Below are 15,072 nucleotides of genomic sequence, written 5' to 3' on the forward strand. Positions count from 1 at the left end.
TATTAAATGCCTCACAGAATGCTGCAATACCTGGAAGAACAATGAAATTAAAATGTGGTGAAATGCATTCAAATTTTCATGTAGAAAGAAAATATGAAGCAGCCCTTAAAGGGGACCTATCATTATCCTTTTTACAAGATGTAAAATAAGTCTCTGTTGTCCCTAGAGTGTGTATGTTAAGTTTCAATTTGAAATACCAAACTTTTTTATTTTTATTTTATAAAACTCTTTGAATCGGACCCTTTAAGGGAAGGGTGTCAAACTCAGTTCCTGAAGGGCCGCAGCCCTGCACAGTTTAGTTCCAACCTGCTTCAATATATTTACCTGTAGGTTTACATCAAGCCTGAAGGACTCTGTTTGATCTGGTTTGTTTAATTAGGGTTAAAGCTAAACTGTGCAGAGCTGCGGCCATCCAGGAACAGATTGAAGTCTGTATTCATTCATTCATTCATCTGTTTGTGCCCTTTTTAAAAGAGGACAATATAATATATGCCTATAAATGCCCATGAGTCACCAACTGAGTGTTGCTCACTAATGGCTGTCTATGCAAATGAGGGTGAGACAGTCATTAATGGGTGGGGCTTTCCTCTGATGACACTTACGAAGGCAGAATGTCAATCAAAGTCTAGTTTTTACAGTTTTCTGCAAGTGTGATTAAAATAAAAAAATAATAATAGTATATAAATAATATATAAAATAATATTTTTTTTACCATGTATAAATATGGTTATATTATTTTGCCACAGAACTGTTTAGACCCCTTATGAAAGTGAAGTCACTTTAAAACAAAATGCTTATGCATTTACTTTTCTTAACATGGTTAAGATTATGTTAACAGTTTGTAACTCTTAATTGTTATGATTGGCTATTATGTCCTTAACATGTTTTCCCAGCTGTTGGGTAAGTTCATTTATAAAAGTAATAGATTACAAATGACTGATTACTACTGGAAAATTGTGCGCCTCCATTAAAAATACAAACTTGAGCACAAAAGACACGATATGTGAATGCCCCCATAAGCAGCTATGCTTCTCTTCACATTCAGAAGATACCTTCACTCCCGATCCTGTGCAAAAATCCAATTTAGCCTGTTTAGACTGAGTTGGGCCGCCATGTTTTTGGGTGCCAATGTCCTCCTCGCAACAACCATTGTCGTAGAATTCTTTCCATTCAACTTCGATGTTTTTTTATTTTTACGCTCAATGAAACCAAAGTTATGTCTGTATTTCCACTTGAAGCAATTACTCTTGACAGCAACCATTTCAGCTCACGTTCTCCAGCAATTTAAAGGCATATGCTTGATTAACTGCCATTGTAGCGGATAACATGATTTAAAAGCAGCATTTTTTTTCTATTCTAAAAACTACATGTCACGCAAGTAACAATTTCATTGACTTTAGGAACTGTGATCAAATTACACAAATTTAAAATGCAATGTTACATTACTGTGTTCCCCAAACATGTAATACAGTAACGAGTTACTGTGAAACGTGTTACACCCAACTCTGTTCTACAGTAATCACAAAAAATAATAATAATTAGCTGATACTACTCTAATACTTACGCAAATAGAAACATAAGGGGTAATGCGTATTAAAAGAGTACCTATTTTACCCCTTTTTCAAGATTTAAGTCTTTTTATGTCAAAATACACATCAGATTAATAACATCTTTATGTAAACTGGAAATTTGAGCTGTTTTGACTTTATTTTTGTTGCCTGTATCTTTAATACAAATGAGCTGGCTCTCCCCACCCACCATTACCACATGCCTGTCAGAGCCATGGAGATCACTCACTATATCTCTGATGGTTAATACGCACTGTAAATCAATTCGGTGGGCGGGGAAACCGCATACATCACGTTGCGGTGGGCCTAAAATGGGAGGGATTTGGATCCTTTTTTAACCAAGAAATTTAAAGAGATTTGTGTTTCCATTTCTCCCAGTATGACTGTGGACACACTACACCTACACACAGTTCTGTCCAAACAGCTTACAATAGAGGAGTTTCTTCATAGGTGCCTTCACTTAATTCTTTAATTTATGCACATTTCAACATTCTATGACAAAAATACTTCAAATATTTATCCAGCTTAGTCTGTCAAATAAAATCAATGCTAGAGGGCTTTAATGTAATGTAATCTATTAAACGAACAAATGTCTTCACCAGACCGTCTCATTTGTCGCAATATCAAAATGACTAGGGGAGAACAAAGAAATTTGGCTGGCGGTGAACACTTCAATTACTAATCTGCTTTCATGTTCAGCTTGCGAGATTTTAACAGCAAGAAAGCAGCCGCTTGATCGATTGGCTGCTCTGAAATAACAGAGCGCGCGCGTCCCTGTGGTAAATATATGAGCAGATGTACAGTACCTGAGCTGAAGCCTGCTCTTATCACACCGAGTGTATCTCAGTGTCCACACAACTGGCACTGCCGTATCGATTCAAGCCGCGGCAGCATTAGGGAGTGATATTTCGTGCACAGACTGGAAAGAGATAAAGCAGAGAGCTCTAAACAGTCGTCCTTGGACACCATCACTGGTTTGGTCCCTAGCTCTGCTACATCTGGAGCTAGCAGCTTGTTAGTGCTCAGCCAAACGGTTCAACTCTGCTAACAAGCCGCATCTAACAGCAAGGTCATCCACTCAGTCAAAGTGCCAAGGATGGGGGCTGACCTCTCCAAGACGCATGACGCCAAGCCGATAAAGGTCCAGGAGATAATTACAACCACCGGTGGACCAGGCCAGAGCAGAAAACTAATAAACACTCGCTTCCACTGACAGAAAGACATTACAGCTGGAAGAAGAGCTGAAAATAGCTGCAGGAATGCTAGAGTTTGACCTTACAGTATGATCTAATTAATCAGGATGCATAAGTAGTGTAAAAAAAGGTATGTTAGTAGTCTGATGGTTTATTATAATCTTAAAATATTACCCAGATTTCCCACTGTAAGAAATGTTATATTCCCTGATTTGACACGAAATAAAAAGCTGAATTTCCATGACCCATCAACTTTTTGTCCATAGCTGCATCTCAAATGGCACACTATACACTATGCAGTCATGCACTATGTACTTATGCACTTACACACTCAACAGCATAGTATGTTTATGTAGTGTCGTCCCAAATGGAACAACGTTTTTTTACTAAGCGGAAAGTGAAACAGTTTCTCTGATGACATTTGACGGTTGCCAAATCAGTGAAATAAATGATCAAACTACCAAATAAAACCTGTCATGACTATAACCACATTCACCATCGGGAGGCGCTATAATCACTTTCGTAGGAGAAATTTGTTTTTACCATCCAAAATAAAGTATAAAACATGTGCGCCCGATAACTCCGCTCCTTCTGCTACGTAAACAAACCTGCGGTCGTTGAGTGCACTTATTATTTTTAGAGTTTTACAGTATGAACGCACTACTTGCACTATTTATATTACAAAATGGCGTAGAATAGTGCATAAGTATGCGATTTGGGACGCAGCTCATGTAAGAGCAGCATGGCCATTGAAACTCATGTCAGGCTCTCTGGTTTCTTTCACTTCTAGTAATTTTTCGCCAAACAAAACAATTTATGCTACTTGATGTTGCAGAAAAAAAAGGTCATATTTGTTTTTAAATGTATTTGTTTGAAAATAGCATGAAAAAAATTGGACCAACTATAACACTGAGATATAATACACTGATTAACCTACTCAAGTTAAAGCAAAACCTATTGTCATGACTTGTTTTTTTATCAGCGCTTTATGCTGTATGATGAATAGAAACAAAATTTTAAAATACTAAAATTGAAATTCATGATATCACATGATGTGGCAAAAATATATAACATTGTCTGCACCAATAGCCAAGTGGTTAGAGCGTAATACAGATCACTAAAGTGCTCACGGCAACCAGAGTTCGATTCCTGATCCTTCCTTTCTCTCTGCTCCCCACACTTTTCTGTCTGTAATCTCCACTGTCCTGTCCATTAAAGCAGAAAACCCATTCACTGACTTGTAACGTCTTGAATAGACCTTTTGAAACTCAATGATATTCCAGAAATGTCATGATCTATGGAAACCCTGATAGCCAAATGCTAAATATCTATTTAGTACACAAAAAAATGACAATCTTAAATTAATCAGGTGCCAATGCTATCTTAAGTTAAACCAGTTATATTGATACAAGCTGAAAAAACACTCCAAAGATGCATGCCGCCAAGCTGATAAAGGTCCAGATAAGTACAACTACCGGTGGACCAGGCCAGAGCAGAAACAAAGAAACACTCGCTTCCACTGACAGAACGACATTACAGCTGGAAAGCAAAAACAGTAGAGAGCTGAAAATAGCTGCTGGAATACTAGTTAGATCTAGTTAGATCTCACAGTGTGATTTAATTCATCAAGATGCATAAGTAGTGTAAAAAAATGAGTGTTTGAGGTTCTGAGGGTTTAATATAATATTAAAATGTAACCCAAAGTTCCCACTCCAACTCAAACGTCATATTGCCTGATTTTTTACTAATTAAAAAGCTGAATTTCTATGCCCCATCCACCCTGTTTTTCCATGTAAGAGCATTAATGGCCATTGTAACTCATCTCAAGCCTTCTGGTTTCATTCAATTCTATTCATTTTAAGCAAAACAAAGCAACTTATGCTGCAGAAAAGTCATTTGTTTTTTAATGTATTTGGTTAAAAAGTGATAAAAAAAAGGAATAAAAATGGCAGGAAAAAAAACTGAATCATAAAGGCCCGTGCACACAAAGACGTTTTTGCTTGTGCTTTCCATTGACGTTTAACGCCTCGTGGCTAAATAAAGAGCGTCAAAGTGATTGTGCACACCAACGCGCAAAACACCAGGCGTAAAAACGCCATTTAAAAAATATATATAAATTCTTTATCTCTAGAGCTGAAGCTGCTACTTGAACCATCCATGCTTGTTCGAGTCACCAGTAACTTTAACAACAAGCGTGAACTTCCTCTCTTCCTCTTCTTGTGTTATAAGCGGGTGTCGAAAGCTTAAAGTTGTGTAGTGCCATCTAACATCAAAAAGTGATTTTGCATACTCTTCTGCTTGACGCCAGTGAAAATTGCTTGGGTTTGAATCTACTGACGATAAACGCAAACAAAAAGCGTCCAGGTGTGTATTACCTTAACAATGAGAAACAATGCACTGATTAACCTACTCAAGTTAAAGCAAAACATTCATGATTTTTTATTTTATTTTTTTTATCAGACCTCCAAGTTCATGGCAAAACACTTCTTTAACTTGAGTAAGTTAATCAGGTTTCAAAGGTACCTTTAAGTTAAGCCAGGTAAATTGGTATAAGTTAAAATAACTTGATTCGATTTGAAGGGATAGTTCACCCAAAAAAGAGGAAATTTACTCAAGTAGTTCTGAATCTTTATGAGGTTCTTCTGATGATCACAAGATATTTCAAAGAAAGCTGAAAAGCTGCAACCATTTACCTCCATAAGAGGAAAAGAAATACTATGAATTCAATGGTTGAAGGTTTTCAGCTTTCTTTGAAGTATTTTATCAAGTGTTCAACAGAAGAAAGACAAACAAGCTTGGGTGAACTGATCTTTCACTTCAAAACACTTACATTCTTGTATTTTGTGTACATGCACAGTATAATTTCAGGTCCTCAAAATATTTCAGAAATGCCAAATATTTTGGACAAATGCATCTGCTGACAAAAAAAAAGTCCAAATCAGTAAGGTCCAAGCAGCCTGCTCCAAATACATATGTGATGTATAAATGATACTTAAGCTTCAATTAGATGAGACTAGATTTTTAAGTCATCATTAAAGAAATTTCTGCCTCTCAGACATACTTTGTCTACACATTTTGAACTTATTTGCTTTTAACAACCTCAAAAAAAAAAAAAAAAAAAAAAGCTCATGTGGTCAAACGTGACCAATCGATAACAAAAGAGCCCCTACATGTTGCCTACTGAATGAACCCATGTTTTAAAAAACGTGTGATAACCTTGTTTAAGACATCGCTGTGTTGCACCAAAACACATTATGATCAATATCACTGCTGCCATAAACAGCCTTTTTTATTTAAATGCTTTTAGGCTTGCTTGTGAGATGCAGAACATGGGTTCATTCATTCAACAGCATCGAATAAAAGTGATTTAAAGGATGAAGAAATAAAACTTGAAGTGTCTTTGGCAAAACCTGAAGGGATGCATTCGAAAAACATTTGGAAGAAATTGTCACAATGCTCAGAAGGTCTCAATAATGTAGCACACTTAATAGCACAAAATCTGAAGTATTGTCATTATATATTGTGCCAAACGCAAACCTACAATGCAAATAATTATGTGAATTAAAGGTATGTTGTTAATAAACAATGGCAATTAAAACGTAAAAGCAATAAATATTAGCAATGGTATTAATAATAACTGCAATTACAAATATTATTAATAATAAAATAATAATAATAGCAAAAAGTATTACTTTTGAAACTAACAATAATTATAGCAATATTAATAATAAAAGTTTTTTTAAAGATTATTATTATTATTATTAACGACAACAACAACAACAACAACAATACTAACATTAATAATAATAACATAAAATAAAAAACATTTACAAAAAATAGCAATAGATAAAAATAGCAATTAAAAAATAAATAGCCTTAAAAAAATAACAAAGTAATATTAATAAACAATACTAGCAATTTAAAAATCAATAATAATAATAATAATTATAATATATAGAATAATAATAATTATAATAATAGCAATAAAAATCAATAAAAATACAACAACAACAATAATAATAATAATAATATTGTTATATTAATACAATAATAATAATAATGTTATATTAATACAATAATAATAATAATAATGTTATAATACAATAATAATAATAATAATAATAATAATAATAATAATAATAATAATAATAATAATAATAATAATGTTATATTAATACAATAATAAAAATAATAATAATAATAATATTACTAGCAGTAGCATAGATAAATATATTAAATAATCCAAAAGTATCCCTTGCAGGCAGCAGTTTGAGCAGCCTCTGTTTAGACAGCTTCATTTATTACAATGGGAGTGTTTGTGGGAATCAAACAGTGGCGTTAAACAGTAAATTTGCAGTGACAGCTCTGGTGATTACCGTGTGCAGCGTTCTACTACAGCCACGCTGCTTTGCTTCCTGCATAATTCCTTCAAAACATCAACCGTTTTGTTTTCCTCATGCAGCACGAGAGGATCAGAGTTGACCGTTTAGTCACTGTCTTGATTTAATGATGTATAAAACAGCAATTAATTAATTCAGGAACACCACACACAGCTGGTTGTGGATGTCTGCGGCCACATAAAATATAGTTGCTCCAACACAAAGTGGGCATTTTAATGCAAATTCCATTAATCAAAACGAATCGTGATTGCGATGAAAAAAATACAAGGGAAAAGCAATTTTCCTTTCACAGTTCCCTCGCCCTGAAATCCAAATAATCCTTCCCAGAGCGCCGAGCACAATCATCAATGATTAACCGTCCAGAGAGAATGGAGCTCTGGAGATTGCCGTGCGCCTCACCTTCATCGAATTCGACATCGTCTTCGGTGTGCTGAGGGAAAGGGAAGCAGTTTGTGATCTCCAGACGGTCTTCAACCACCAGGCCGAGCAGAACACCCTGAACCACCTCGCTGCCCTGGCCCTCCTCCTGGTAGTGCTTAATGATCTTCAACACCACCTGCAGATGCACAAAAACACACATTCAGGAAACTTTCCTTGCGAAACCGAATTTGTGTCCGGCGAAGCAAGCTGAATAATATATGATGCAATTTTTCACCCTAAAGGCATTTAAAGTGACACCTTTGCAGGAGTGAAGCGAGAAGAAAATAAGATTTATAGAAGTTTATTGCATAAAGATTTGCAATGAGTAAGCAGGTATCCGTTTGCTTACAACACAATTTTTGTCTGACGTTTTCAAAGATCCTATTAAATGCTTTGATTTATGCATTTTTATTGAATGTTCAATGTAATCCCAACTGAAACAGAGTGGGACAGAGTAGCTCCACCCCTTTAAAAAAAAAAACATCCAATAGCATTTTTTTTTTTATCAACACTCTGCCAGTGGGAGTGGATAAAACAAAGCGCATCAAATTAAAATTAAACGAGAAGCGTCTTGAATATTACGTGGCACGTCAGATACTAAACATTCGATTGGTTACAATGTGATGATAAACTGTAGTAGGTGGTGACGTGAATAAAACCGTTGGTCCATTTTAACACCACCATATTACTCTACTCTTAACCCTGACCCCAAGTAATAACACGCATTCCGCATTGATCCATACAGCAGCAAAAGTTGAACTATTCTGAAAATTGACCGCGCGCAAAAAAAAAAAAAAAATGCATTTAAATTGATAAAGGAGCCACGTGCAGTGTTTTAACGTGGTTTTGGACACACTATGTGAACTGCCTGATAAAGATTTAACCTGAGAGATGCAGTACAAGCACTGATCTATAATAGATAATCGATTATATGCCGCATAGAGTAATTACAAGTTACAACACACAATTAAATACATATTTTACAAACTCAAGAAAACAAGGCAACAATTTTATTTACACTTAAGAGTGCTTTCAAACTAGCACTGCATTCCGCACCCGAGTTTGTTTGACATCCGAGTATGATAAGTTAAGCTAGTGTGAACATGTCTTCTGAAATCGGGTGGGCACCCACGAACCAGAGAGAGGTAGTTTACGTTACAATGTAAGAAATATTGTTTTCGTAACTTAATGTTGTACATTTTCGCAGTACCAATCCCATATATCCCAGTATTGCAGCACCAAGAATCTGGACTTTCTAAGCTCCACCTTTTCAAAAGCCTCTTCTGTTTTGATTGGTTGAAAAGCCTAGTCTGTTTTAATTGGTTGCCCACGGGCAGCTTGTGTCAGAATAAAACATCACATCCATCCATTAACATTTCCAAGTTCCCCCAGTTGTAAACACAGGGATAAACAGTAACAATGGCGTTGATTTTACTATATCAATTACATCCTGAGTCCTGCATGCAAACTGTTGACTTTAAACTGCAGGAAACAGTTTCTTGACATGTCTACAACAAAAATCAAAGTGCTGTGTTTCAGTCCACTTTTAAACATACTTCTAAATTTCCCTTTCCTTAGCCCCTCGGGGGAATCCCCAACTTCATTTTGAAGTGCATTCCACTTCAAGTGAACGAGAGAAGCTTACATGGACATACCCTTGATCCCTCAATTTTGACAGAGGAAGCTTGTGTGTGTGTGTGTGTGTGTGTGTGTGTGTGTGTGTGTGTGTGTGTGTGTGTGTGTGTGTGTGTGTGTGTGTGTGTGTGTGTGTGTGTGTGTAAAGGAGGCATTATCAATTTAAAAACAAATTTGCATAAATACCCTAAACAGAAAATTGAACACTAGATAAAGCCAGGTAAATTCTTGTTGACGAAGTTAAAAAGATCTAAAATCCCTTCTGTAAAACCTTTATCCCTCCTTGAGTAAATAAATAAACAGTCAAAAGGCAGAAAAACAGGAAAGATTAATATATTAAGCAGCACTATGGAAAAAAACCTTCATGCTCATAAAATAAGTTTCATGCATGGTAATGCTACTGAAGTGTATATTTATGGCAACGTAAACTATATATACACTCACCTGCCACTTCATTTGTGGCAAATTTATTATGTCCAACTGCTCGTTACCGCAAATTCCTAATAAGGCAATTAGGAATCAGGCAACTCAATGCATTTGGGCATGTAGACATGGTCAAGACGATCTGCTGTGATTCATCCAGAGTATCAGAATGAGAAAGGTGATTTAAGTGATTTTGAACGTGGCATGGTTGTTGGTGCCAGACAGGCTGGTCTAAGTATTCCAGAAATCTACTGGGATTTTTATGCACAAGCATCTCTAGGGTTTACAGAGAATGGTCAGAAAATAGAAAAGTGAGCGGCAGTTCTGTTGGCACAAATGTCTTGTTGATGCCAGAGGTCAGAGGAGAATGGCCAGACTGCTTCCAGCTGATAGAAAGACAACAGTAACTCAAATAACCACACGCTACAACCGAGGACTGCAGAAAAGCATCTTTGAATGCACAACACGTCCAACCTTGAGGCGGATGGGCTACAGCAGCAGAAGACCACACCGAGTGCCACTCCTGTCAGCTAAGAACAGGAAACTGAGGCTACAATTCGCATAGGCTCACTAAAACTGGACAATGGAAGATTAGAAAAACATTGTCTGGTCTGATGTTTTGCATCAACAACATAAAAGCATGGGTTTATCCATCCTTGTATCGTTGGTTCAGGTTGGTGGTGGTGGTGGTGGTGTAATGGTGTTGGGGATATTTTCTTGGCACACTTTGGGCCCATTAGTACCAATTGAGCATAGTATCAATGCCACAGCCTACCTGAGTATTGTTGCTGACCATGTCCACCCCTTTATGACGACAGTGTACCGATCTTCTGATATGTCAAAGCGAGAATAATCTGACTGCTTTCTTGAACATGACAATGAGTTCACTGTACTCAAATGGCCTCCATAGTCACCAGATCTCAATCCAATAGAGCACCTTTGGGATGTGATGGAACAGGAGATCTATCCATCAAGTATGTGCAGCTGGCAAATCTGCAGCAACTGTGTGATGCCATCATGTCAATATGGACCAAAATCTGAGGAATATCCATTAACTTGTTGAATCTATGCCATGAAGGATTAAGGCAGTTCTGAAGGCAAAAGTGATCTAGCCCGGTACTAGTAAGGTGTACCTAATAAAGTGGACAGTGAGAATACATAATAAAATAAATGTGCACACTGAATGTTTCTTTCCGCTAGTCTGAAATTAAAATAAAATAAAACACCTCCAGTTTTGCTTGAAAGCTCTGAATTTCCAAGCCCCCACCAGGCATGTCTCTCCACTAAAAATAAATTTGCAATCCATTATTATGTTTAATTAAAACAAAGTAAACTACAATCCATCTCAGCCGACACATGCCATCAAATTTCCCTGACGTTAATTCCATGATTCGGTTTGTGCATTAGACAAGTCTCAAGAGAACATTTATGTGTGCAACCATCGAGTTTTCAAGACCGACGAGAGATGAAAACGATCAATCTATCAGCATTCAAAATAGCCACAAGTGAGGCATGCTGTTTTACAATAAGAGCTGGAGAGCTAAACAGAAGATAGTCCTCCATTTTAACATGGTACTTTGCAAGCACTCAGAGCAGAAAAAGATGGAGAAAGACCTGAGGTTAATGGAAGAACAAATACACTCACTGTCTAATTACGCTGTCTGTACAGCCTCTCTGAATACCAATCTACTGTTTTTTTTTTTTAATCCAGTCCTAGAGCAGCAAGAAGACATCTTCGATCCCGTTGAGAGTGCCAGCTCACTCCACCCAAGGCATGATGGGATACGTTCATTTTTATTTTCTCCGAAGGGACAGAGCATTTCAAATCGCCAATATCTGTAGGGGAACTGAATGCATCAGTACATCTGTAATTTCATATGGTGCAGTGAGGTAGGAGATGCATTTAGAGTGTACTGATGCTGTAAAAACCAGATGGAAGGCACATATTTACCGTTAGTTCAGTAGATAAGAGTGGCCAATCCAATTCCAACATGGAAATCACTGCTATAGAGTTCTGTTTTTTTAATAAATACACTAAATCAAAAGATTTTATGCCCTTTGATTCCATTCATAGCCCTTGAACATTTATATTCTCTCACTAAAGCAGAAGGACACAGTAATATACCGACTGACTATAATCACACTCTCACATTTGAAAGTGAAAGCAATAATTTGCAAGTATGGAGAACTATTTAGAAGAATGGCTCAAAAGCCCTGTATTCTGCTGCAATCCATTGTGCTCTGACTGGGGTTTATGAAAAACACACTCAGCAGCCACTTTATTAGAAGGTGCTGGAAACATTTTGAAGAGGTTTTCTATATTGACATGATCCCATCACAGTTTTCAGATTTGTCAACTGCATATCTAAGATGCAAATCTTGCATTTCAGGACATCTCAAAGGTTCTCTACACCAGGAGTTAGAGCTGCACGATTCTGGCTAAAATGAGAATCGCAAGTTTTTTTGCTTAAGATAAAGATCACGATTTTCTCACGATTCTGTAGATCTAAAATAAAGGTATGGTTAAAAACAAACATTTGACAAAACATTAGTAATAATATTATGTTTAGGTCTACTGGTTTCTATAAATAATTCTATTCTACTTGTAACAATTCTGAATTATTATGTTTGAGATTGCAATCTGTCATTGACAACATTAGGAAATTTCATTCACTGGTAAAATCAGACATTTGTCATTATTAGATTATATTCAACAATATATAGGCTAGAGTAGTTATACTGACACTGTAAACATTTATTTTCATGCACAACTGTGTGTTCGCTATGAAAGAAAACACGTATCAAATGCTTGCAATCATAACTCTAAAATGCGATTTGATCACTTAAAGTGCACACTTTCGGTTTCATTTTGACTGCTAAATGCCTGTTCATACTTCGCGTGTGGCTCCCAAACGATCACTCTGTGCCACAAACAGAATATTATTTACAACTGTATTACCCGTTACAGCATATGCAGGTTCTGTTCACTAAAGTAGGCGCACGCGTGTCTGTCATTACGTAGGGCGCTCCCTCCCTCTCTGTGATAACAGCTCACAGTCCGCAGCTCACATCACGTGTGATTACCCGGTCGCGAGAACATCATTATATGAAGACAAAAATGACATTTTTAGGTGAATTATACCTGTAAATACAGTATGTGACTCATTCAACATCATTTGGAGATGTCCATGTCACTGAGCAACGTGTGTAAAACAATGAAAAGACTCGTGCGGCTGCCTTCTCTTCTGAACTTGAAAATATGATTGACAGAATTGTAGAAATGCTGGATTAAGATTGTCTGGGGGGAGGGGGGGGGGGGGTCGCATCGAGTTCGCGCTCTTTTTTTCGATTAATTGTGCAGCTCTACAAGGAGTTATCAAACTTTTTAGCCTGCGACCCCCAAAATGACAATGCTAGTGACTCGCGACCCCCAATGTCCTCTAAAGTGGTTATAAATATATAAACCTTGCACACAACGGCTGCACGCATACCAATACGCCCAAGTCTATTCATCATTTATTTTTGGAGACCATCCTCTATGTTCAGTTGTGGCCTGTATTTATTTTTAATGTACAGTATTTGAGTGCCATAAATGTGTGAAAGTTTTGCCTGGTGCCATAAATTCATTGTCTGACGCTATTGATGTGTCTTTAATACAACGTAATCACCCCTGGAGTCGCAAAAACAAAACATTTTGAAAGGCTGATGGCTTTTTAGTTGAATGTTGTTGTTTTTTTATGTTTATTATAAACATGTTAACAATGTTACTTTTAACTACTGTTTTGTTCTCCAGTAGGTTATGGATAAATAATGGTAATTCTAATAGTTTAATAAAAGCTTGATTTTTGGAAATCGCCAAGCAACCCCCCTTCATTGTTCCATATGTCAACATAAACATACAAATGAAATGCTTTAATGATTTCTAAACAGTCTAACAGCATTGAGGTACAGTAATAAAATAAACAAATGTAAAACACGGTATATAATAAAATAAACATTTGAAGTGGATCAAAACCACCATAAAAATCAAAACTAGTGGTCACGATACTGGAATACGGTACCAATCGATACCGAATTTTAAAAAATGTCCATTTTCCGCTTACATTTTAGCGCTGTTGGGCAGGTTCTTAATTCAAAGCGCTGATTTGCCATTGCGTTCACATGCTCAACATAAATTACTGTGATTGGCCGTGAGGTCATTGGTACTGAATCGTGACAACCCTACCTAAAACTATTCAACACCATTCTTTTTGTAATCCACTTCAAATGTTGACTACGGTCTTCATTGTGTAAATAAATACAATTTACCTCTGTTGAAGCTACAAATTTGATCATTTTTATGCCCAAAGTATTTAAATTGTAATCCCAACTCAACATTGCAGATAGGTGTTATAACTTTTGCACATTCGCACATTGCTATATCGATGCTGAAACTAAATATCGTGCTGCCCTACTTGAGACGATAACAACAACAAACATTACTTTAACTTAACATTTTAGTCAGTTTAACTAATCCAAGTTAAAATGTCCAGACAATATCATTTGATTCAACTAAATTTAAGCAAGAACAATTTTATCTTAGTGCATTGGATTGAAATCTGTTGACTAAGGAAGCCATTTGGGTATTATTTTCAGGAAACCAGTTTACAATGATTTGAGTTGTGACATTGTGTTATCCAGCTGTAAGCAGCTTTTACAAAATGGCTTCATTGTGGTCATAAAAGGATGGACATGGTCAGCAACAATACTCTCGCTGGCTGTGGCGTTTAAACAAAGCTCAAGTGGTACCAAGAGGCCCAAAGTGTGCTAAGAAAATCCACAGCATCCTGAACTGTTGCGCATCTACTTCAAAGTTTGACGTTGTGCATGTTATTGTTGTCACAATACTGAAATCCAGTACCAATCGGTATTGAAATTTTAAAAAATGTCCATTTAGTCGCTGTTAAGTCGCTGATTTGCAATTGTGTTCACATGCTTAACAGAAATGACTGGGATTGGCTGTGAAGGTAACCAGCTAGCCGCACTTCAGCACTATTTACAGAGTGCGAATATAGATACAAGGACACATTTTAAAGCCATGGAGCAGTCGATTCATCAGCAGATTGCTGATATTCACGGGTTTAATTAGGGCAACAAGAGCTGGGAACACTTCCTAAAAGACATAATAATTTAAATGGCATCTTTGCTAAAATTAGTCTGTTTTTCATTATCCTGAGGTCACCATAGTTCTAGACCTGGTCGTATCCTGAGCAGATGCTGTGGCAGTCATGAGACTGACTTCTGAAAGACCCCAGTGACATGCAAGACTCCGCATTGATCCCACGGGCCACACTAAACACCCGCTGGTGACCTACTTGCACCTGCATCTTTTCCACAATGGATGTCCAGCATTTTCCAGCCTCCGGCACCTAGACTGCAGCTCTACACAAAAAG

At 36.8% G+C, this 15,072-nt stretch overlaps 1 protein-coding gene across 2 annotated transcripts in view; it reads right to left on the reverse strand.

Annotated features, from left to right (window-relative positions):
- eif3ha (eukaryotic translation initiation factor 3, subunit H, a) overlaps nt 1–15,072 on the reverse strand; it is a 117,574-nt gene that overhangs the window by 85,334 nt on the left and 17,168 nt on the right. Inside the window, 1 exon segment of one of the 2 annotated variants that reach the window (NM_001003763.2) lies at nt 7,561–7,717. In NM_001003763.2, coding sequence (NP_001003763.1) covers nt 7,561–7,717 — 157 coding nt within the window. 2 annotated transcript variants of the gene reach the window in all.

Source organism: Danio rerio, chromosome 16, assembly GCF_052040795.2.
Source record: "Danio rerio strain M-AB ecotype USA chromosome 16, GRCz13ab, whole genome shotgun sequence".
Classification (NCBI taxonomy): Eukaryota; Metazoa; Chordata; class Actinopteri; order Cypriniformes; family Danionidae; genus Danio; species Danio rerio.